General features: G+C 37.3%; 1 protein-coding gene across 5 annotated transcripts in view; it reads right to left on the bottom strand.

Annotated features, from left to right (window-relative positions):
* Nucleotides 1–26034, bottom strand: part of SNAP91 (synaptosome associated protein 91) — a 173394-nt gene that overhangs the window by 22986 nt on the left and 124374 nt on the right. For 3 of the 5 annotated variants that reach the window (XM_004386043.1, XM_004386042.1, XM_004386045.1), the window contains 9 exons: nt 22361–22375; nt 22045–22212; nt 13354–13461; nt 12459–12719; nt 12145–12225; nt 11912–11983; nt 11423–11506; nt 10071–10154; nt 1437–1571 (listed from right to left, as the gene is read on the bottom strand). In XM_004386043.1, coding sequence (XP_004386100.1) covers nt 1437–1571; nt 10071–10154; nt 11423–11506; nt 11912–11983; nt 12145–12225; nt 12459–12719; nt 13354–13461; nt 22045–22212; nt 22361–22375 — 1008 coding nt within the window. The remainder of the gene's footprint in view (nt 1–1436; nt 1572–10070; nt 10155–11422; nt 11507–11911; nt 11984–12144; nt 12226–12458; nt 12720–13353; nt 13462–22044; nt 22213–22360; nt 22376–26034) is intronic. The other 2 variants (XM_004386044.1, XM_004386046.1) reach the window with 2 other exon arrangements.

The following is a 26034-nucleotide window of genomic DNA, read 5'->3' as shown; positions in this document are numbered from 1 at the left end:
CTAATGAATGTGGACAAAGATGGAAAAAAGTTGTTTGTGATGTACAGAAAGAGCACAGAATTTGGAGTCAGAATCGGGCTCCAATTTAGCCACATGCCTCACTAGCTGTGTGACTTTGATGAAGTTACTCTCTGAGCTTTCATCTTCTCATCTGTAAATGGGGAGAGTACCACTAATGCATGGCTTTTGCTGTGAAGGTCAAATTAGATAATATATGTCATGTGTTTATCATAATGCTTGCCCTATATAGGCACTCAATAAGTGGTAGCCATTGTTACTTTTATTAAAAACAACCACTAAAGCACTTTTTAGTCAAAATGGTGGTGATTTATAGCAAAGCCTAATAATTTGCACTGTCAAGCTAAAATACTTAAAATTTTTTTTCAATAAGAAAAAAAGACCAATTCTCCTAGTTTCCTATGAAATAAGCATCATAATAAAACCTGATCTAACGGTCAGCACCTAGTAATGAGTGTCTGAAAGACAGCTGACCATATTTTAGAAATAAGAATTTTGATTTTTTTGTTCCATTACAGCAAATCACCTTGGTTCTACCTTTAAGGGCATAGTTAAAGTAAATACTATTTAATGCATTAGGAATCCAATGCCTGATCCCCATATGACAAATACCGCTTGTTAAAGTCCAGTTCCTAGAATATAGAAAGACCATTTAAAAGGCAGACTCACATGAAATGCACAAGATGCTGCTAATATCTTAAATATGTCAAAAAGTTTGTGTTACTAAATTTTATCTAAAAAACAATGCTTATCTACCAGTAATACCACCATACAATAATTCTAAATTGAAAAAAAGACAGCATTCAACGAGGCACTGGCAATAGAAGCAACCAAACTGTCAGGCAGGGGATATATTTAGGGTGTTTCTGAAACACATTTAATTGCCAAAAACTCACCAATTGAAAATTTGTAGTAAGGAGCCAGCATGAGAAGAGTAGAATGGAAGAGAATACAAACAAAATGACAGCAATGATGAAAGGTTAAAGGCAGGCAGAGAATACGAATTGTGTCTCAACTTTATAAAACTGAGGGCCATGCAAGCTTCAGAAGGGCAGAAGCAACAGCAGTGGGGGTGTCCACACATTCAGACACTGTACAAAGTATTTGTTTTCCCTTAACCATATCTAAACCACGTGCATGTAAGCTCATGCAAACAAATGGTGTGTGTGTTAAGTTAGATTTCTGCTAAAAACTAAAAACAGAAACACAGAAAGGGATTGCAGGCTATCCTTACAGCTACCAAAATGTACCTAGAATATTTATTTAAGTTATAGAATGAGAGAGATATTTAAAAAGTTTAAAAACAGGTTATCACTCAATGTTTGCTTGCTGTAAATTTCTTGACCCCTTACTAACCTGAGCTGGTGCATTTTATTATCAGAACAAATGGAAAGAATGTTTGACAATCACTGCCTCACCTGATGGATCAAAGGAGCTGCTGCTAGAAGTTGAAGGCGTTGTTCCAAAAGCTGCCTCGAAATTGGGCTGTAGCAGGTTATTCTGAGCTGGAGTCACTGGTGATGGAGAAGGGGCCATGAAAGTACCCCCAAATCCTGAAAGAAACATTTCCAGAAAAATATAAGCCAAAACAATTACAGATGGGAAAAGACTCATAAAAACAACAAAAAAGTCATAGAAAACCTAAAATGAATTGAATGCATATAGATGAGAAGTCACTATGAAAATCTGGGAAGTTAGTTTTTAAAAGTTATTCAAGATCTTGATATCTGTCATGCTTTAATGAAAGATATAATTTAATTAGAAATAAGATAGCACTTTAAGAATATATACCTTTACTAAGAGAACCTGTAGCAACCAAATCTTTTATTACCATGTAGTACATAAAGCTAAGAAGGTATTGCCAGGGTTAAAATTCAGATAGTTCTTTTTATTACATTTAAAGTTCATTCCTTCAAATCAAATACCAAATAATAGAAATGCTTACTTGTACACATTGGCTCAGTATAGTAATAAAATACAAATCAGAAAAATACGCATGCTTTCTGCTACCAAATCTTCCTTAATATCTTTCATACATGTTCTAGCCCCATCATTACCCCCAAATTCAGGCCCCCTAACACTGTTGTCAGGATTACATAAACAGCCACTAGGGTGGGGGTCTAGCCTGGACCGTTCCTATTCTCTGCAGTGCAGTCAGAGTGATATGAGTGTAAAATGTTCGTGAAGTTACTTCTCTAAAATTCTTCATTGGCTTGGCATACTTTTATATTTGTAGAGTGCGAATTCCTTTGCATAGCATTCAAGCCCTCTGTCTGTGCCCACTGGCCCCCTCCCAACACCGGAAAACTAGGCTGCAGCCATAATCCACCACTTCCAGTGTGTCCGCTGCCTGCTCCACGAGGACTTCCTTGTCCTCATACTGCCACCCACTATTGCCACCAGGACCCTCCTCACCCAATGAGTTATGTGCCCTCTCTCCATATCCTCAGCACCTGGTGCATATCTCCATCCTACTCCCATCCCACTTCTTTATCCTGACCAGAGACGGCTTTTTGGGGTCAGGAATTATATCTTCTTTTATTACTCTTTCCACTAATATTCAGCACAGTGCCTAAAATACTAAATTAATGTTTATTGAATGAAGGAAAATTGTGAATACAAAGGTGAGGAGAAAGCAAACCACTGTAAATAACTAAACTTTAAATATTTATCTTTTGAAGGCTGGAATCATTTCTCTCAATCAGCAGAAGCAGGAGCACAGGTCATTCTCTATTTGATTTTGTACAAAAATATGCGACCTCTGAAGGAAGCAATTTCTCAGTAAGGAACTAAATGAGAATGTATTACTATCAGAAGTCTTTCTCATATTTAGTTTGGGTATATGGTCCTTTCAAATCTAGGCATGGCTTCTCTCTTTTAGAAACTGCTTGAAAAGCCATATAGAACGTCTTGAAAAAATTCTTAAGTTTACATTCCATTACACCAGTTTATAATTTTGAAAATGACTTCCACTAAAAATTTCCAGTTACTAGTTTCTGAAGCAGACAGTAGTATTCAAGTCAAGCTGTTGCTGAAACTGCCAGTGACATGGGTTTAGGTTATCCTGATGTATGTATGAAAATATTACAACTTGGAAAAATTGTTCCTTATCAGATGATGGTACCTTTAAAGTTCAGAATGGTTACTTTAAGTGGTTTTAGTATTTGAATGATACAATTTTCATGTAACTTTCCGTCTGCAGAAAAGACATTCTCCAAATCTTTAATATTATTATGAAGTAAAGAGGGACAAAAAGTAATTTTTTTTGTGGATGTGACTTTTTTGGTTTTAGGGAGTGAAGACTGATGGCTGTTAATGCCTTTTATTTTAATGTTCTCCTATACTTCAAGTTGGAATATGGCTGTGGTTAATTTAGGCAATTGTTCTATGGTGTCGCTCTATTACAGGTGAATGTGAACACTGAACTTGAATTGAATAAACTTCAATAAAGTCTAGTTCTTCATTTAAAGGATAGTAATAGATTTTTTCTTTAAGATAATCAGTTGGTCATTTTACATCATTTTATAGTTTTTCTTACTTTAGGTTTGTGAGAACACCTACTCCATAAGAACTGGGTATAATGAAAAAAATCATTTGAACTTTACTGAACAGAACGTGACTCTTGGTTTCTTAAAACATGGCCAAGGAGAGAACAATTTATTCTAAAATCAAAGAATATTAGTGCCGGAAAAGGCCTTAGCATCATCTGATTCAATCTTATCATCTGGTGGCTGGAGGAAGTAACTCAAAAAGCAGTTAAAACACCTAGCCAAGATTTAGTAGTAGAGAGAGAAAAAAAAGTCTGCATTTATACATACAGGGCCTATCTGTTTAGTGTTACTGAATTCCACTTTATGATAACGTAAATACAGCACCTATACAGGTGAATAAATAACACTATTGACTGAAAACAAATTAGGGTCTTCTCTAAAAAAGTAACGGGTAGAGCTAACAGTGCCAGGCACTGTTCTAAGCATTCACTTAGGATTAACCATCTGAACTATATAAATTGCCAATATTCGACCATTTGGACCTACAAAACCAGTAAGTTTATATGGCTCAACCTAAAACATACATTATCTTATTTAATCCTCCAACAACCCCATGAGGTTTCATAGATGAGGAAACTGTGGGCCAGAGAGGTTAAATAACTTGCCCAAGGTCACAGTGATGGCAAATAGCAGAGCCAGGATTCCATGATTGAATCTTCCAGAGTTTAGGCTCTTCACACTATACTGCATGGCCTCTTCCCCACAGCAAGGAGTAATAACAGAGTTGTACCCTTTGTATAGGTTATAAACTTGAAAGAGACCTGGCAAGATGACTTTTTTTCCATTACACTAACTTCTTATGGAGTAGCTGCTCTCACAAACCTAGACTAATAAAAACTATAAAGTTATATAAAAAGACCAACTGATTACCTTGCAGAAAAAAATCTATTGCTTTACTCCAAATGAAGAACTAAACAGGAAAATTACAGCCATTAAAAGAGAGTTTGGGGTACTCCTCCTGTTAAGTGACGGAAAAGTTTTAGAACGTAGAATAATAGTAAGTAGTAAAACCCACACCATCCATCTCTATATGGTTCTAAATTTTATTAAGAAAGATGTTTTGTGGAATTGAAAATAAGGTAATAATCAATAGACTTTTGGCTCTCCTGCAGGTATATTTGAAACTGTCCTACGCTACAAGTGATTTGCCAATCTTGGGGTGATAATCCATCTACTGACACACTGCTTTTTATCATAGACACTTAGTCTTACGAATATATCTAAAAGGAAACAGCCTACACACTTGCGAAGTTTTATTGATATAGACATATCAAAACTGACAATCACAGTCTACACATCAGGTCATATCGGGTTTGAAGAATCATATTTTAAAACTGTTGGTAGATAAACACACTCCCACACACACCGCCTCAACACTCACATTTGCTCTATTATGCTAAAGACCTAAAGACAATATCATTCCCATCATTTTCAGTGGTACAATCGGTTGTTAATATATTCCATTTGCTAAGATAAACCTGAAATAGTCAATTATCTAGGAATAAAGCCTCAAAGCGTTTTGTCTGACAATTTTCAGGCTGTTTCCCACCCCTGTGAAGGATGGGTAGAACTGTTTACTGCAGACCTTCCCATTAAGTGGAAGTTTTTAGTTATTAATTCTATACTGAACATTTTTGTATTTTAAATTCAGTTCAAGGACTTCTGTGGCTCTGCTAAAAAGTCACCTGTATAATGTGGTTAACAGAGAATGCAAAACTACAGAGGGCCTCATGGGGCCTACCCATATCCTTCCCTTCCCTTGGATTTAAGGATAGGATGTGGCAAATTCTGGGTTCAATCATGTCAGAATTATGTCTATTATGGAAGGACATAGATGTCCTGCTTCATGTCAGTCTGAGAAGTTAGGAATATCCCTCAACTCATCTAATTTCCTTTAAAAATACATTTTTATATCTGTCATCTAGGAATCTTTTTATATCTTTCTAACATCTATCTTTTCAGATAGTATATCTTGAGAGGAGTCTGACAGCTTTACTTTTCACTGTATAAAATAATATTTCCTTATATCCGTTAAAAACTTAACTCTCAAGTTTCCAGCCAGACTCCATCTGGGATATGGATAATATCTGTGTCCTAGCAGTAATCTCATGAGCTGGAGAGAGTTATTCTTTTAGTCTGTCCACATGGGCCACACCAGTTGTCTTCTCCAGAATTTCTCTAGTTTCACCATACTGTGCACACCAAATAAAACTTAAAATTTTAACTTGAGGGGTGGAAGGAAAATAAGATGACATTTCATGCAGAATTCGCTTTGACAGTTCTAGAACTACATTTGAATGAAGAAGAATAACTGGTTCTTAAGAGAGATACATCCATTTTTAAGAGGCTATTCATTTGTCTTTGTTTTCTAATATTAAATTACACACCATTTTTTGATAAAACTTTCTCTCCTTTATTATATTATTGTACTTTAGATGAAGGTTTAGAGAACTAGCTTCTCATTAAACAATTAGCACACACATTGTTTTCTGACATTGGTTGCCAACCCCACGACATATCAACACTCTCCCTTCTCGACCTTGGGTTCCCTATCACCAGCTTTCCTGTCCCCTCCTGCCTTCTCATCCTTGCCCCTGGGCTGGTGTGCCCAGTTAGTCTCATTTTGTTTTATGGGCCTGTCTAATCTTTGGCTGAAGGGTGAACTGCAGGAGTGACTTCAATACTGAGCTAAAAGGGTGTCCGGGGGCCATACTCTTGGGGTTCTTTCTCCCCATTTTCAAGATAATTCTTAATTTTTGGTTTAAAAATCTCTAAAATTCATTTCAAACATTTATATACTACATATGTATTGCCTTCCCTTGTTATTTATATATAAATTTATTCCCTCAAAAGAAATCTGACCTTAGTTGGGGGAGGGTCCACAGTCCAGTGACTAAGACCTTCTGGACCGTCTAAACTTCCCATTACTGAGTCAGTGGGTTACCTTTCTTTTTTTAATTCTTTCACAAAATAGTCCTACTACTAAAAACCAATAACATACAATTCTAGAGAATCCATTACAAAATACAACTCTTTCTCTGTCTCTCTCTCTCTTTTTGGTTCAAATTTCTGCTTTAAACCTGATCCCATATTATCCATGATTTGTTGCATTTATCTTTGTTTTTTTAAAAATGTTCCTTTTTATTTCCATTGCCTGTGGAATCAGCAGGGCCTTGCCCCATAGACACACACACACAAACACATAAGTGTTTGGTTCACTGCATATTAAAACAACACAAAAACCAAAAACCAAACCCGTTGCCATTGAGTGAATTCTGACTCATAGTGACCCTACAGGACAGAGTAGAGCTGCCCATAGTGTTTCCAAGGAGCGGCTGGTGGATTTGAACTGCCAACCTTTTGGTTAGCAGCCGAACTCTTAACCACTGTGCCACAGGCTCCAAAACAACACAGTGCCCCAAATATTTGTTCTACCACTGATATTCATAAAAAAAAATGTATGTAAAAACTCAGAAACAGTCAACTGTATTTAGTTAATCAGATAGATTACACATACTCATATGTAAAATGAGCAAGGTATTTTGCTAGAAACTTTGGTCCTAGTTCACAGGATAGAATTATATCATTATTACATGATGTTCTTCAGAGAGAACATGGCTTCTGGGTGCTGTATTACCTGAACAAGTATGACATTAAAATAGAAAAAACAAGGAAAGAAAGTATATTTACTAAAAGTCACACAAGATGCAGTAAAAGGAGAAATGCAGAGTAAATAAAACCTATGTAAATGATATTGTCACTTTCATCACTTCTTTTTCATCTTTCCAACTCAATTTTACTAAGATTTCAGAACAGACAACACAATTGAATAATTTAAGCTTCCTTTCAGTGAAATAAGGAGCCCTGGTGGCTCACTGGTTAAAGTGCTTGGCTGCTAACTGAAAGGTTGGAATTTCAAACTCACCAGCCATTCTGTGAGACAAAGATGCTGTAGTCTGCTTTCATAAAGATTACAGCCTTGGAAACCCTACGCAGCAGTTCTACTCTGTCCTATAGCATCATTATGAGTTGGAATTAACTCGATGGCAATGAATGTGGTTTGGTTTTTGGTTTTCAGTGAAATGATCTAACTTGTAGCTCTTTGTGTATTTCCTTCTTTTAAGCCAGAGAGACCTGTCTGTACACCAAGCTGTGAAGTTCAGGCTCAGGTACCCACTCTTGTATTTAGCAGTAAGTGAGGAAACCCTTCTGCTTATTCCAGACATGTTTTGCATTCTGTTTCTTGACTCTGCAACTGCCCTCTGACTTGGAAGTGGATGGAAACTTTCCCTCTTCTCACTGGCTCTGACTGGGCTGCCTGCTCCAGTTCTGAGAGTGCTGGGCTCTTATAGAAAGCTAATTCTCTATTCAGGTTCCAGCCCTGGAGCACAGAGGACTGAGGGTGCTGGGAAAGACAATGTGGCTTTGCAGCACTGGAAGAGGCCAGCAGTGGCTGACCCTCGGCCAGGCTCCTAGCTGGTAAGCTTCAAACCCCACTTTGAGATCCTGGGCAAGGGAGGGGCACCCAGAAAAGAAAGATAGACTTGTTAGAATTCTGTAAAAAGTCAGAATATTTGATTTAATATGCCATTTCAACCTGAATTACAACTATAAAGTAAAAGCGTCCTAATTAGTAATCTTATTTAAAAATTAAAAAGATTATTTCCCCCAAATCACCATTTAAAAGTATGCTATTTCGGTGGCCTGTTAAAATCTTATTGTGGAACCTTGAAAATCTGAATTAAGCTTTTCATTAGTTTAGTAAGAGCTTGAATGTTTCTGTGGCCAACTTGCAACTGCTATGAAGAGTATTGGGGCCAGAGGAACAGCTAGGCAAGTTGGCAGTCTGTCCCCAAGTGATTAACTATGGTTTGTGTTGTCTGATCATATTTGCAATTTCAGAAATCCACAACAACATCACTGTGGGGCCCTGGTCCCTCATCAGGCAGGAAAATATTACCTGGTAGTCACTGGTATGAAGTGGATTCAGCAAACAAGACAGTCATGTTAGAGCAAAGTAGTCTGGAGATGATAGGAAAGACACAAAAGAACCGCAATTGCCACTGGGAAAGAAAAAAAAGAAAAACTCTACTGCCATCAAGTTAATTCCGACTCAATGCGGCCCCATGCATTACAGAGTAGAACTGTTCCATAGGGTTTCCTCGGCTGTCATCTTTAATGGAAGCAGATAAGCAAAGTTTTCTTCTGTGGTGCTGCTGGGTAGGTTCAAACTGCCAACCTTGAGGTTAGCAGATGAGTGCAAAGTGTCTGTGCCACCCAGGGCTTCTGGGAAAGATAACCAGTTTGAATTACTGGTGGAAGGAAAGGGTAACAGCTGGGCGGTGCCTGCTTCTCTAGTTTCTTGAGGAAAGATCTGACCTCAAGACGAACTTCCTACAATTCTGAAGGTTGACAAGGATCCTTCAGGGTCTGCTATACCTGATATCAGGATTGTTTATTGTACAACTTGTAATTTATGAACTACAGCTACATTAAAAAATGGACACTAGTCATTTTTCCTAACAGTGGCTACATGCCTAGCAGGGTATTTAAGCTGAGAGATCCTAGACATGGTAGCTTCCCCGACCTGATGTGACCTGCACTCTCACCAGGCCCTTGTTAACCTCCTGACAAAAATGCATCCCTTGAAGTGACTGGGCACAATGGAAGCTTTATCCAAGTGTCTGAGGCCTCTGTGAAACTACTGCTGTGCTCCCTAATATGCACCCTTCTAACTCAGAGCTGGGTAAGCCAACAGGGTATTGTAAATTTGATTGACAACCTAAACCTGAAACTCACTACTATGGTCTTGCCACTGGAAGATGCATTCCTTGGAAAAATGGTAATTTCTAGGTCTGGCTATTACTAAGCACACTTTGTCTTGTCCCAAAGGAAGACCAATATTTGGCTTTTACTATACTGATTCCTTGAAATGTTTCCTTTTATTCTATCTATACTCTCCTGGCAATAAGGAATGATCCTAGGCATCTTGTGCCAATCTATTCCACATTATGGTCCTGTTAAACTGAAAACCCTTTGAATTTTCAGGTAGAAAAATGATCAGCTTGTTAAAGAAGAGGCATATGTAGCAGCAGCTTCAAGTCAATGGTAGAAATTTTTAGCAGTTTCTCCTACAGTAATTCATATATTACAGAACCAATTGTCAAACATCATGGTATATTTCCCCATACTTTCCTTAAAAAAAAAAAAAAAAAAAGATAGGCACAGGCAATACAAGTTACAAATTACTACATAAGGCTATTACCTTTTTAGTAAACAAACAATAAGAAACTTGCTAACTCAAAGGGAGGGAGATTAGGAACATCCAAGGAGCCACAGGGGTAACATAATCAACCTCCTATTACACAATGTCTTATTTTTCAATTTTCTGTCTTGAAAGGGAAAGAAAACATGTATCCTGCAATTTATGTAATATCTGTTATTATAAAAAGAGATCCAAACTTCCACAAAATGCCATTTTATTTTAATTTAATTAATTACCAGCTAGTAGGTCTGCCGATGCTGAGGAGCTAGAAGCAGCCTGAGGTGCAGGTTGGGGTTCAGAAGCACTACTTCCAAATGCATCTATCCATTGTCCGTTATGCAGCAAAAAGAGAGGGTGTAAACAGTAAATACAGGAAGTAACTTAAGTGTTATACAGACAAATGACACTTTGCATGGTGAACTTGTCTCCTGCGAACATGTGAAATGACTGAATGAATTAAATTATACTCTCATCAGTTTATTCTCTCAACAAAAAAAAGTTCTAAAATATTTAAGAATGCTTCTTTGTAAGATTAAGAGAATTCTTCTTCTTTTAAGAATCAAACTTCTGTACTAAATCCTGCCATCTATCAAAATGGAATCAAGGTTTTTAAATTTTTGTCAAAATACAATAAAATAGAATTTTACCATTAGAACTCCATTAAACTTTAAAAAAAACAATGAACTTAATTCAAGTAGCAGCAGCAGCCCTCCCTGTACCTATATGCCAAGTTTATTGCTTATTTGCCACAAGTTTTAAACATCCTAGCATTACAGATCATGACATCTTTGTAGCCCCTCATGGTGTATACCATAATACTTCAATATACAGTAGATATTCAATGTAAGTTTAACTTGCTAAGAACAATATTTTTACCCAAAAGCCACAGACATTATAGATATTCATGAAGAAATCACTTCTGACCTATACTTTTTCCTGTAAATTTACTGCTAATGGAAGATTTCAGATGTATCATTCAAATGAGTAGTTCCAAGGGTTAATTCAGTAAATCTCTCTGCCTTTGGATAACACATAAAGGAAGAAAAGAATACATTTAAATCAGTGAAACATCTTCCATTTTTTCTGGAAGGATTTTAAAACATTAAACTCAACATACATAATTAAACCTTACAGAATAATGTATGACATCTATAGCTTACACTTTTAGTTTTGATTGGCTTATTTCTTTTCAGTTCTGAATTATAGTTGATGTTTATATTGCTCTGAAGAATTCAGAAACATGGATTTAGCCAGCAGGCCAGGATCACCAAGAATAACAGCAGAAATCCCAATCAGTGTCTTCCACATTAGGATGAACAAAACATTGAAAACACAAAGATTTCAAATGAAAAATGATCTGGTTTAGTTAGGCCATGCACTGAAAACTATGATGAGCTGATGAAGATGAAGATTGTGATGGCAAAGAAATGGAAAAGATCGTCAAACTTAAGTTTATGTTTAAGAGATGAAAATAACTTCATATAGTCAAAAGAGAAAATGAAGAAGTATAATGAAATAGAAGGTCTAAAAACTGTTCGGAAGGAAAAAAAAAAGATGCCTTTAGTGGTAAAGGAGGAGAGATACGCACCCCCAAAAAGGTCTATCACACCTGAAGAGTCCACTTTTGCTGGAGAGGCAGTGGTTGCAGGAGATGGTGCTGCAAATGCATCCACTGCAGTGAAGCACAGAACAGGAAAAATGGCATGTCATCCCAAACAAAAGGAAACCATGAGCCCTGACAAATGGCATCTTTAGATTTCATGTTCCTCATAGTCAGACTGCAGACAATCTTAACAGTTAAGAAAAGGCAAATGCATTTTAAAATACATACTTTCCAGAAGAAAATAAAACTTGACTTCTTGAGGTCAGAGGTTTTAGTATGAAACAGAAGTTTCATCAGCCTTAGAGTGGAAATATTAATCCTCATCAGTTGGTGATGGGCCAAAGAATGAGATTTTGAAAATAAATGTTGAGTTTCAAAGAACTCGAGACAAAAATGCATATTTTCGTCTCTGCCTCTCCATGCGTAACCCCCCCAAGACGTCTCCAAAGGCTCACCCGCAGCAAAAGCACTCACCGGATAAGAGGTCAGCAGTGAGAGAACTCTCAGGCACAGGAGAGATCCCGTGTGGTGGAGAGGAGAAAGCATCTTCCAAAAGTGAAACAAACCAAAACCAAGCAGAAGTAAGTAGAAAGCTGAAATCAAAGTCAAAAATCTAACAAATGTATTATCACAGGTGAGTAGAAAGAGCTTAAACATGAAAACATCTCAGGAAAGTAGACTGAAAGAAAGGGTTGCTTTGGTTTTACCTGTACCGAACAGGTCTATGCTAGGAGCGGCAGCATCTGGCTTAGGCGCTGCAGTGACTTCAGGAGCAGACTCAAATAAATCTAAGACCAAGAACACACATGCCTTCACTCAACTTGACAAACAAGCCTGAAACAGCATTGCTCTTAGCACTTTGAACTGGTACTTTGGAGAACTCTGAATTAAGCAGCAAATGGTTTCTAGAGAACCATTTAATTACAGTGTTCATGCAGTAATAGATGTGTATGCTGTGTACCTGCAGTACCAGAATTCAATCCACCAGAGGAAAAAGAGTAAAACAACAACAAAAAATTACCACCAAAGATATCTAGAGCAGGAGGAGCAGTGGTGGTTGTGGTGGCGGAGGTGGTGGCAGTGGTGGTGGCGGCGGTGGCAGCGGTAGTGGCAGCAGAGGCAGCTGCAACGGCGGGAGCAGGAGAAGGAGCAGTTGCTGGAACCGGAGGGGCTGTGCTAGCTGTAGGGGTAACTACAGGAACACTGGTCTCGGGAGGCTTCATTGCAAAGAGGTCCAGCTCAGGTGCAGCCTCTGCACTACCTTCAGATGGGGCAAAGGGGTCTTTTGGAAAGGAAAGTGGAGACACATACAGCATCAGTAAGGAAAGAGACAAGAGAGTTGCTATAACTACAGGTAAGAGACACCTTACACATACAGTGACAAACTAGTTAGGCATTAGACTGCTAGATTTAACCACTATCCTACTAGCTGGGGTCAGTGATTGGAACGTTTTTCTAAAGAAAAAGTAAACTGAGTAGGCACCACAAGCTACGAAACTGAAAGACTTCAAAAGTATGGTAAGATTAGCCTAAAGTCTAGGATCAGAGATCCTTATTCTTCAAATCCTTACTTAATATGGTCAGTTTGGTAGCTTTGAAAATTCATTACAACATGCCGATATATTTGAACTCAGTGTTAGAGTGTAATATAGCATTAGAGAAAGAAAAAAAAAAAAACATTAAGAGAGCATACTTGTACTGACAAAAATTGTCAATCTTGAGAAATTGTCAATTTTGATAAGTATGCACATTGTTGTCTTAATGTTTTCAGTGCTGGGATTATTTGTTCAGTTATGATGAATGACAATTTATACTTAGAAGAAACTAAAATTAGAAAAACACATGGTCACATCTAACTACAGGGGTTTCACGTTAGGACAGAAACATAACAGACTGGCTCATGACTTTACACCCACCATTTCCTGAACATGCATCAAGTGCTGCTGCTACAGGGGTTGGGGGAGCTGGTGCGGTGGCCCCTTCGGATGCTGCAGGGGCCTCCCCAGGAGAAGCTGCAAAGGCATCTTGGGTGCAGTTTTTAAAATAACAGAAATTAAAAGAATAAAAAGAGAAGAAAATATAGTAAAAGAACCAAGTTAAACTGCGAAGAAGGCTCCCTTATACAACATGAATTTTTCAAAAGGCATTTTTATGGCCCATGCACTGTTTGTGGTCATAAAACAATTATTCTTTGCGCCCCTTCATGTTAATTACATGCAAGTAGTACGGTGTTGATACTGCTGAGGCCTCTGAGGATCCAAGTAACAAGATTCTCATTGTATAAGGGCTCTGAGAAGCATGTTTTATGGATCATTAGAAATTAATGGATGTGAAGATTAAAACACAAAAATAACTTTATTATGTACTTTAAGACAGTAAATTTGATGTCCAGGTAATACTTATTCACTGTGTTGTTATGGCCTCTCTGACTAGTGGCTTCTAGGAAACGTGAAAGTCTTCTTTAATGCCAATAAAATTAAATATGTGGTAGTAATGTAAACAAACAATTCTAGTTCAAATTTTTTTACAGTCTAGTATAGGTAAAATAACATTATTAACATAAAGGTTTATTGTTTATTGATAAGAGTTAAGCCTTCACTATCCTTGAAAAGTATTTGCAGATACAATCAACTTGTTTTAAATAGATAATGAAATTAAAGAATGACAATATGCCTTTATATCTACTTAAATTGATTGTTTTCAAATATTATTGTATTATTCTAATTATTTGAAAAATAATCTGTTTTCAATTGATTATAATACAGTTTCATGTTTTAAGATTATAAGTGCATTACTATTTATAATGCTATATAAAATATTATAACATCCATTAATATACAGGCATCCCCAGTTTATAAACGAACCCAACTTATAAACAGCTGATGTGTACAAATGGTTCACAATGTGTTTCTACCAAGAAACCATGTTAATTATGGTTAAAAAAAAAAAAAAAAAAAAAAAATCCTGGAACTTGCATAGCAACTCCATGGTTTCAAAACTAGAAAAGGAACAAAGCCATCATAAGCATGACCGGTTTGGTAGAAGAAACTCCTGGAGACTAGGGATCAACCTCCACCCAGAACCTAACACTTACCTGATAGGCCTCACCCAAAATACTGTCTTCCACAGTATCTACTGGGTTCCTAGAACACTGTTCCTCCAGCCATTAATGAGAATTCATCACATATGCTTAGGAAATGCTACACAGTATATCCCCCTACCTGGAGGTTTACCCTCTAGGAAGTCCTACATTCAAGACTCTTGTTTGTTAGTTTAACCCATCATGTCCCGAACTGATCTGGATATGCAACACAATTTAGTAACAGCCTGAGGGGCAGTGTTACATGGAATAACAAACATCAAATCAGAGACTCATTTGGGTTCAAAAGTCATTTACAAGGACAGAAGTATACCTAGAAGGAATACGGGGACAATCAGTTATTCATCTCACAGATTAATTTGATCTCATTGCTTCCCTCAGCTACACTGAGGGAGTATATGTTCCAAGTAGAGGTCAGGAGAGAGGCCAAAGAAATAATGCCAGAGTATGAAAAATATATTAGGGATAGGATAGTCCTACTTCCCCAGACGCCACATTAAGGATACCACAATGCAGGACTTAGAATATGAAAACCCTAGGAGCTGGGGCAGAAGAACAAAGAAAAAGTATAAGAGGAGGTTGGGTAATTATCACTTACGTGTAAGTAGGTGAAGGAGCCCTGGTGGCACAATGGTTAAGCGCTCTGCTGCTAACCAAAAGGTTGGCGGTTGGAACCCACCAGCCCCTCCACAACAGAAAAGACCTGGAGATCTGCTCCTGTAAAGATTACAGCTCAGCCTTGGAAACCCTATGGGGCAGTTCTACTCTGTCCTGTAGGATCACTACGAGTCAGAATTAACTCAGTACCTAACAACAACAAGTAGGTAAAGCTTGTATTTATAATTTTACCCTCAGGAGAGGTTTTTTTTTCTTTTTCTGTAAGACATTTTTTAATGCTTCTCCTGTAACTTAAAATTAAACATTATCAATTTAGCTGTCTACTCCCTTCAAAATGTCGCTAAATACCTAGTTTTCTTTCATTATCAATGGCAGTACTATCCACCCAGTATTAAAAACCGAAGCTGTTTCTGATCCAGTTCTCTTTCCTTTGTCACCTATTTGTAGTTCATTTCTACATCTTGCCCCTTTTTTGGCCTGGAAATGCATGTTCCTACTGTTCTACAATTATGGACTTAGTCCAGGCCTTAACTAAGGTCAGCAAACTGTTCTCTGACTTTGCCACAGACCAGACTTTTGTTCCCCCTAGCACTCAAGGGAGGATTTTACTCTCAAACTTTTTATCACGTGACTGTCTTTTTACAACTCTTAAGAAGTGACACTTTTTTTCAGTCTTCTCCAGTCACAAAAGCCATTTTAAATTACATGCTCTGCACAGAAGTTTCAATCATTCTCAATAGCCCAAGAGTCACCTATCAAATTCCTTTTCTTCCCCAGAGGTCCCTGATTATAAGGTTCTTATGTGAAATCTAGTTGTAAGTACTTATATTTAAGGATTTGTTTTAAGGAACGATGATTAACTTGGCTTGATAATATAATACAAAATGAAGCTTGTGAGTTAAGTTCTTAGTTCTCCAGACACTTAGCTTCGTACTCATAGATTATTATCCTCTTGAGGGCTTGTTCACAAATTGACACAGCTGATCAAAAGGGTACCCTGGTAAGCTTGTAGAGGAATCAGCATCAATTTACCATTCTAGTGTAGAAAAACCCTGTGTTGTCACGAGCCAGTGTGCTATTGTTAGTAAAGTTTTCTTAAGTGAAAAATAAGATCTCTTAAGGATTTTGTCTTTTATTTTAGGAGCCTTGGTTGTACAGTGGTTAAAGTGCTGGTCTGCTAACGAAAAGGTCCTTGGTTTGAACCCACCAGCTACTCTGTGGGAGAAAGATGCGGCAGTCTGCTTCCATAAAGATTTACAGCATAAAAAAACCCCATGGGGCAGTTTTACTCTGTCCTACAGGGTTGCTATGAGTTGGAATTGGCTTGAAGGCAGTGGGTTTGGGTCTTTTATTTTTATCAGTAGTTTTAAATTTTACTTTTTTTTTTTTTTTAAAGCACAACACTGTCTCCCAGTCCTGTTCTGCATGAACATAGAAAGCAGTTTTTATTTCTTAAATTTAGTAAATGCAAAATATCTGAAATGAATTTTTATGACTTACCTCAAAATGACTAAAACATTATGTGCATATCAATCTGAATATTTAGAAACAAAAGAAATTTCCAATTCTCCAGATCTGTAATGCAAATATAGGACTAAAATAGCAAGAAAAATTTAATATTTCATATTCATGAATTGACATTCATAAAATAAAATAATTAACCCTTTTTCTGAAATTGAAATTCATTAAGCTCGTTTCTCAAGAAATGTACTTACTACTGCTGAACATGCTACCTGAAACAAAAAACCCGTTGCCGTCGAGTCGATTCCGACTCACAGTGACCCTATAGGACAGAGAACTGCCTCCTAGGGTTTCCAAGGAGCACTGACCTTTTGGTTAGCAGCTGAACTCTTAACTACTATGCCACCAAGTTTCCAAAAATGCTACACAGAACTTCAAAAGAACGTATTCTTAAAGCAGTATAAACAAAATATAACTGAAGTCATTCTAGAATTCTACCATTTGTCTCACTTTAGAGAGAAAAAATATAAAAAATGGCCACATAAAATAGCCAAAGAGATGTAAGTTTAGGTTTTTTTTTTTTTTTTAACATTTTATTGTGTTTTAGGTGAAAGTTCACACAGCACATTAGTTTCCCATTCAACAATTTATACAGTTTGTTCCTGTGACATTGGTTTCTATCGCCACAATGTGTCAGCACTCTCCCCATTTCCACCCTGCCTTCCCCGTTTCCATCTCTCCAGTTTCCCTGCCCCTCCCTGCCTTCTCATCTTTGCTTTTTGGCAAATGTTGCTTGTTTGGTCTTGTATAGTTGATTGTTCTAAGAAGCACATCTGTCATGGGTGTTACTGGTTATTTTATAGGCCAATCTATTATTTGGCTGAAAGGTGGCCTCCAGGAGTGGCTTCAGTTCCAGACTAAAAGGGTGTTTTATGGTGATAGTCTTGGGTGTTCCTCCAGTCTCTACCAGTCCAGTAAGTCTGGTGTTATGAATCTGAGTTTTGTTCTACATTTTTCTCCCATTCTAACTGGGATCTTCTACAGTGTCCTTTGTCAGAGTGGTTGTTAGTGGTAGCTGTGCATCATCTTGTTCTTCTGGTCTCAGGCTAGAGAAGGCTGTGGTTTGTGTAGGCCATTTGTCCTGCAGACCAATTGCTTTCTTGAGTCTTTGGTTTCCTTCACTCTCCTTTGCTCCAGACAGGAAGAGACCAATAGTTGGTAACTAAGATGGTTGCTCGTAAGGTTTGAAGATCCCAGGTGCTACTCACCAAACTAAGATGCAGAACATTATCTTTATAAACTATGCTATGCCCATGTGCTCCATGATATATATGAATATATATTTAGCACATACAAATATGTATACACAAATGCCCACAACTGTACCTTTACATCATGTGCGCGTACTCCTATATGCCCCCCGACACCTATATAGCATACATGTCTACCTATGTAACCACTTACAAATTTTTGGTTGCTATTATTGTTGTTGCAGAATTGTATACATTATAGCATTTACTCTAGTTGTTCTTTATTCTTGCATACCCATCACTGTCTTCATTTACCTTGGTCACATTGTGTCAACTTGCCCCATATTGTGTATTATCTTTTCCATCAACCAGAATTAACACGTGTCTACTATCTGGTAAGTGATTCTCCCTTCCTCCCCCTCCTACTTCTGGTAACCATCAAAGAATGTTGATTTCTGTGTGTAAATCTGTTCTTGACTTTTTATAAAAGTGGTATCATACAATATTTGTCCTTTATTTCACTCAGCATAGTGGCCTCCAGATTCATCCATATTATAAGATGTTTAATGGACTCATTATTCTTTGTTGTGTAGTATTCCATTGTATGTATGTACCACATCTTGTTTATCCATTCATCTGTTGACAGACACTTAGGTTGTTTCTATCTATTTGCTATTGTGAATAATGCTGAAATGAACATGGGTGTGCATATGTCTATTCATGTCACTGCTCTATTTCTCTAGGATATATACCTAGGAGTGGGATTGTTGGATCATATGTATTTCTATTTCTAGCTTTTTGAAGAAGTACCATACCATTTTCCATAGTGGTTGTATCATTTAACAATCCCACCAGCAGTGTATAAGAGTTCCAATCTCCCCACACCCTCGCCAGCATTTGTTCTTTTGTTTTGTTTTGTTTTTTTTGATCAGTGCCATTTTTGCAGGGGCGAGATGGTATCTCACTGTAGTTTTAATTTGCATCTCTCTAATGGCTAATGATCGATCATGAGCATCTCTTCATGTGTTTGCTAGCCATCAGAATGTCTTCTTTGATGAAGTGTCTGTTCATGTCCTTTGCCCGTTTTTTGATTGGATTGTTTGTCTTTCTGTTGTTGAGGTGTTAAAGTTTTCTATATATTTTAGAGATTAGACCCTTGTCAGATTTGTTGTTGCCAAAATTTTTTTTCCCAGTCTGTAGGTTCTCCTTTTACTCTTTTCAGCATAAGTGTTTAATTTTTAGGAGGTCCCAGTTATCTAGTCTGTCTTCTGTTTGTGCATTTTTCGTTATGATTGACAGTGTATTTATGCCATAGATTAGGACTCCTAGCTTTGTCTCCATGTTATCTTCCAGGAACTTTACAGTTTTAGGCTTAACGTTTAGGTCTTTAATCCATTTTGAGTTAGTTTTTGTGTACGGTGTGAGTTATGGATCCTGTTTCATTTTTCTGCAAAACGGATATGCAGTTTTGCCAACACCATTTGTTAAAGAGACTATCTCTTCCTCACTGAATGGACTTCGACCCTTTGTCCAAGATCAGCTGTCCGTAGCTGGATGGATTTACTTCTGGGTTCTCAATTCTGTTCCATTGGTCTATGTGTCTGTTGTTGTACCAGTATTAGGCTGTTTTCACTACCATGGCTATACAGTAAGTTCTGAGATCAGGAAGTGTGAGGCCTCCTACTTTGTCTTCTTGTTCAATAATGCGTTAGCAATTCAGGGCCTCTTTCCTTTCCATATAAAGCTGGAGATTAGTTTTTCCATTTCATAAAAGAATGTTGTTGAGATTTGGATCAGGATTACATTATATCTATAGGTCGCTTTGGCTAGTATTGACATTTTCACGATGTTAAGTCTTCCAATCCTTGAGCATGGTAAGTTTTTCCATTTACGTAGGTCTCTTTTGGTTACTTGCACCAGCAGTGTTTTGTAGTTTTCGTTGGTATAAGTCTTTTATGTTCCGGTTAGATTTATTCCTAGGTATTTCACCCTTTTGGGGGCTATCATAAATGGTATTGTTTTCTTGATATCCTTTTTGGAATTCTCCTTGTTAGAACAGAGGAATCCAACTGATTTTTGTATGTTGATCTTGAACCCTGCCACTTTGCTGAACTCTTCTATTAGTTCCGTAAGGTTTTTATTTAAAATCACATTTCTAAATTATTTCTCATAAACCCATAAAGGACATGAAAGGAATTAGGGAAAATCACTGAAAGCCATAAAACAGATAATGACACATGTAGACTACAGAGCATAGAAGACGTAGATTTTATAGCTGTCAGAGGCCAGGAGATATTTTGCAGAACTATACAGACCAATAAAAACAAGTGTCCTCAGATTCACAGATGGGCTCATCCTTACTCATCTCCCAGCTAGATGACTAGAGAGGGTACTGGTGAAATCACAAGGACAGCCCCATTCTTTGGCATTAAGTTATACTGATTATCTGCAATACTAGTCCTTTAAACTTGTGTTTAAAGGTAAAAAGAATGCCATCATGAAAATATTTCCAAACATGCAGATTTTTCTGCTTGACGAACGTAGTTAGTCAAAGTAGTAATAAATGATAAGCATGAAAGGTACAATGGCACAAAGAATATTTCAAGGAAGAAAATCTTAGGCTATGAGGGAAGCAAGAAGGAGTTGATTAATTTCTAATTAATCTGCTTACAAATGGACTGAAAAACAAAAACCTAAACAGCTACAGATATAAAAATATTTCAGCACACAATTGTTGTTATCCCAGTTTTCCATTTTCCTTGCAATTCTGTTAATTGCAGCCTTTAAGAAGCTGCACACATCCAACTCCAAAAACAAACAAAACAACAACAACAAAAGGAAGGGTTGAGGAAGAAACTGATTTCATAAATTTAAGCTAAACCTAAAACTTTAATTTTTGGCTTCAAAAGCTATAGAGGTATAAGTGAAAAACTAACTTCCTATAATGGGTGACTCTTTATAATAAAGTATTTCAGGGTCTGCAAACCACACCACCTCCCCACTGTTTTACAGGTCTCTTCTGTAACACGAATGGCCGGGCAGCACAGCAGCAGCAAATTTCATGAGTGAAACAGTGGCAGTGGTGCTGTCTAGCTGCATGCTCATCTTTAATGTTGGCAAACTTGAGATGGGTATGGCACATAGCATGGTGGTATGTGACAGGAAGTAAGCGTATATTCCTAAGGGAATGTATTAACTCCACCAGCACCTGTCAAGTCTCCCCTTCCCTCCCCATTGTTTGCTTTCTCCAATTTCTTCACTATATTCATAAAATGCCCTTGAAAAGATGTTATATTATAATGAGGAAATGTAAAACTATGATGACTGTAACACTGTTCTAATTATGTATTTGATATTACCACATCTCTAGGTTTGAACATTAGCAGCCATTCCAATGGGAAAATGTAAGCAAAACGGCTTCAGATAGCTCATCTTGTTCAGGCATACTGTACTGGCAGAGTCTAGGATATTTTATTCAAGTCCACAGCTGTAAATCAGTGGCTGTCCCAGAATTTACATATATGCACAGAAAGCATATTTTTAGACAATCAAGTCAAAAGACTAACCTAAACCTGCTTCCAGTCAGAATTTGAAGTGCTTATTCAAATGTTCTCTTAAAGTTCCAAAGTCAAAGATGGGTCAAGTAAAAGAACAGAATAAGCTTAAAGTTGAAAACAGGGCAGAACCTTAAACTCTCTTCAGAGACCTCCAAATCTGAACTACTCTTAGATGAGTTTTAGTCCTAAATCTTAAGAAGTAATTTAGGCTAGGATTGCCCCTTTCCTATTCCCCAAATAGTATTATCTGGGCTAGTTCTAATCTGGCCAAAAACCAAACCTAAATATGATACACAAGTCTGATACCACTTTTATGTAGGTACTAAAGGGCAGGAGCATCCCTGAAACAGGAGTTCCAGTAGCAATTTAAATCCTAACAAAAAAGAAAGAAAGAAAGAAAATCAAACGGGCTTAACACATTGCAATGTCTGTACTAAAAATGCTAAAATTAAGATAAAGTGATGTTTAGTGAAGATAAATATATATGGATATACATTTTTAAAAGTGCTTAAACACTCTGACATGCTCTTACATAATATGAATATTTTAAAGACCTTCACTCGCAGGTCTTTTCAGCAATCCTGAAAGGGAAATTAAAGCCTGGCGATGGGACTAACTAACCTCCAAAGAGATCCACCTCAGCAGTGACAGCAGTAATAGTTGTAGTAGTTGAGGCAGAAGCTGAAGCAGTTGCAATTTCAGCAGTTGTAGTAGGAGGGGTAGGTTCTGGTGCAAATGGATCTGAAATCTGTGCTTCAGAGGGAACAGAGGAAAGTGCAGCCAAAGAATCTGTATTTCATCAGAGATGGAGAGCAAATGGAAGAGAAGAAAAGCAAAGAACAAGAGATACACCGGACTCCAAATGATCAACATAAGGGCAGTTATTAAGATATGGAAATCTCTCAAAACAGAAGTTTAAAAATAAAGCTTTACTCACCCTCTCCCAAAAGGTCTATCGATATCCATTATGTGGCAGCATATGAAGAAATAAGAGCTAAAGCTGAAACATTTAACCATACCAATGTCCAAGCAGGGTGAAGGACTAACTGAAGAAATTTTAATTTTTATGTACATTTCCAGATCATTTGTAATTTAAAAAATACATGTATTATTTATTATTATCATGGAACTTTCGAGCTGAAAGGGATCTTAGGGATCCTCTAGACCAAGCTTCTAATTTATAGACAGGAAAACTGAGGGCAAGGTAGGTACAGAGACTTACCTTAGGTCGTGCCTAAACACCTTTGACAAGCAGTTAACTTCTTGCCAAACATTTCATCTGCTTTGATTGATTTCACTATAAATGCCAATTCTGAAGAAACTGTCTAACTGAACTTTATTGATCCTCTTTATCTGATGTGTCACTTAAGTCCAGAATAAAAAACAAAACAAAACAAAAAAAACCATTGGGTTGGTTCTGACTCATAGTGACCCTACAGGACAGAGTAGAACTGCCCCACAGGGTTTCCAAGGAGCAGTTGGTGGATTTGAACTGGTGACCTTTTGGTTAGCAGCTGAGCTCTTAACTACTGTGCCACCAGGGCTCCAAGTCCAGAATACCAGAGAATAAAAGGAGGCTTTATAATAATCGTAGTTTATATTATAAAACATACCAAATATAGTCAAAGAATTAAATGTAAGTTTGGGAGTTAGAAAGAGAACAATCTAACCTAAATGATTTTTTTCTGTATAAGTTTCACATTAACAGAGTTTTCCAATACAACATATAACCTTTACATGTATAAACATCGTTACAACACAGGAGAGGGGTATTTTTAAGATGAATGTGAGAGATTATGCAGCGTCAAAACTTTTCAGCCCTTCTGAGTTCAGCACACCATTGGGAGGTTCATACTTTCTTAGTGTACATCAGTGGAGTGACAGGTGGCACTCTAACTAAAAAGCTTACAGGGTTATTCTTAGCAATACAATTTCTTTAGGTAAAACATTCAGTGTCCAACAGCATTCTTCTACCCTCAGTCCTGTGATATAACTCTGGATTCATATTTAAATTCAAGAATGTTATTGGAAATTTATTTTAATAATGGAGATTATTAAATTATTATTATAACTTATAAATTATTATTGGAATTAATTAGGGAGCTATTTTTTCAGGGCCTTTAAAACAATATAAGAACAGTAAAACCAAACATTCTAGAAAACATTTAAAAACTGAGGAACATTAAAGTTTGACAATGAAAATAATCATAATCATTTAACCATATAATTTTCAAACCCAATATATGTTATATAAGGCACTCTATAGATACTCTAAAAATAATCAAGTTTCTTCCTAACCAAATCTTGCATGTTTCTTAACAACAGTAGAAAATTATAGCATACAGAGTACTTGACATTAGAAACATTTTCTAGATTTTAGAATGTATGCCTAATGACCAGCAGGTAAGAAAGTAAAAAACAACCGCCTGTGTTGACTTAGGAGCACAGTATTTTCTGTTTTAGGTGCTTAGTTCCAAACTCCTGAGGCGAAATAGAAGGCACTTCAAGTAATTCCTCAAACCAACAGCATCTGGCCCAATACCATTGTTACTCCACAGCCATGAATACTACATATTAATTAGAAACCAAGTTGGTCGTCAGAAGCCAGATGGACTTGGTTTATCTCTTCTCCTGGCATCTGTAATGGTGGAATTCTCACTAGCCCTGCTCTCATCAGTGGCTAGTTCAAGCTGCAACAGGACTTAGCAGAAGAATTAAGAGTTGTATGATTTAACAGTTTCCAGACCTGCTCTGGAAACCCTGGTGGTGTGGTATTAAGTGTTACAGCTGCTAACCAAAAGGTCGGCAGTTCAAATCCCAAATCCACCAGGCTCTCCTTGGAAACTCTAGGGGGCAATTCTGCTCTGTCCTATAGGGTTGCTATGAGTCAGAATCGATTCGACAGCAACAGGTGTGGTTTTGGTTTTTAGATCTGTTCTTGTTTATGAAAGTGAATGGGGAATTTGTTTCATAGTTTGGTAACTGAGAAAGGAGAAGACTTTAGGTGCACTGGAAAGAGACAGAAATAAATAGATTTTAAAAAGAAAGAAGTATAAATGATTAGAATATTACCTCCTTGCTTTGGACTTAACATTTTGTTCAGATGGAGAGTGATGAGACATCCTATAACAACATAATGGAAAATGGGGTTGTCTAGGAAAATGCACAATGATTAAGCCTATTGGTGGATCACTGATGTTGGAAATCTTTTTCCGTTCCTGGCTACTAAAGATTTTAGTCTCCAAAATCTCAGTGTTCGCTATGAAACAAAATTTATGTCACCTGTTCCTTGTTTTAATCAAAATACTCCCTACTGTGAAAAAAAAAAAAAGGAGGGGGGATTAGTTATTAAATATGCTCTAAACTGCCACTTTAAAAACAGGATTAAACTACATGAAAAAAATTACAGCAGCAGAGTTCAATTCATTTACAAGTAGCATATAACCAGTGATTATTTTGCATTATAAAAATTGCTAGAAAATATTGAACCTGAATCGATTTGATGGCAAATAACAGCAACACAACATTTCATCATAACTGAGGAAATACAACTACAAATAAATTAACAAAGAAGTCTATACAGTTCACTGAAACATGACTAGAATTTTTAGTATTACAAAGACTAAATGTGTTAATACACTAAAGTACTCACCCATACCTGGAACATATCAAATGTTTCACTGTTGTTGTTGTTAGGTGCTGTTGAGTCCGTTCTGACCCATAGTGACCCAATGTACAACAGAATGAAACACTGCCTAGTCCTGCACCATCCTCACAAGCATTGCTATGTTTGAGCCCACTGTTGGCAGCCACTGTGTCAATCTATCTGATTAAGAGTCTTCCTCTTTTTCGCTGACCCTCTTCTAAGCACAATGTTTTCCAGGGACTGGTCCCTTCTGATAACAGGTCCAAAGTACGTGAGACAAAGTCTCGCCATCTTCGTTTCTAAGGAGCATTCTGGCTGTACTTATTCCAAGACAGATTTGTTCATTCTTCTGGGAGTTCACCGTATTTTCAATATTCTTTGCCAATACCATAATTCAAGTGCATCAATTCTTCTTGGGTCTTCCTTATTCATTGTCCAGCTTTCGAGGTCATATGAGGTGATTGAAAGCACCATGGCTTGGGTCAGGTTACCTTAGTCCCCAAGGTGACATCTTTGCTTTTTAGTACTTTAAAAAGGTTCTTCTCAGCAGATTTGCCCAATGTAATGCGTTGTGTGATTTTTTTTTAATTTTTTCTCATATAAAAATTTATACATACATTGTTATGTGACTCTAATTGCTCTACACATACTGTGACAACACACTCCTCCTTTCCACCCCTGATTCCCCATTTCCATTCAACCAGCTCCTAACCCTCTCTGCCTCCCCATCTCACCTCTGGACAGAAGCTGCCTGTTTAGTCTCTTGTATCTACTTGAGCTAAGAGGCACACTCCTCATGAGTATCACTTTATGTCCCCCAGTCCAGTCCAGTCCAATCCCAGTCTGAAGAGTTGGCCTCAGAAATTTTCTTACCTCTGGGCTAACAGAGAATCCAGGGGCCATGCTTTCCGGGTTCCTCCAGTCTCAGTCAGACCATTAAGTCTGGTCTTCTTACTAGAATTTGA

The sequence above is a fragment of the Trichechus manatus genome, unplaced genomic scaffold (assembly GCF_000243295.1).
Source record: "Trichechus manatus latirostris isolate Lorelei unplaced genomic scaffold, TriManLat1.0 scaffold00154, whole genome shotgun sequence".
Taxonomy (NCBI): Eukaryota; Metazoa; Chordata; class Mammalia; order Sirenia; family Trichechidae; genus Trichechus; species Trichechus manatus.
The sequence above is the reverse complement of the archived record's forward strand: the minus strand, read 5'-3'. Positions and strand labels throughout refer to the sequence as shown.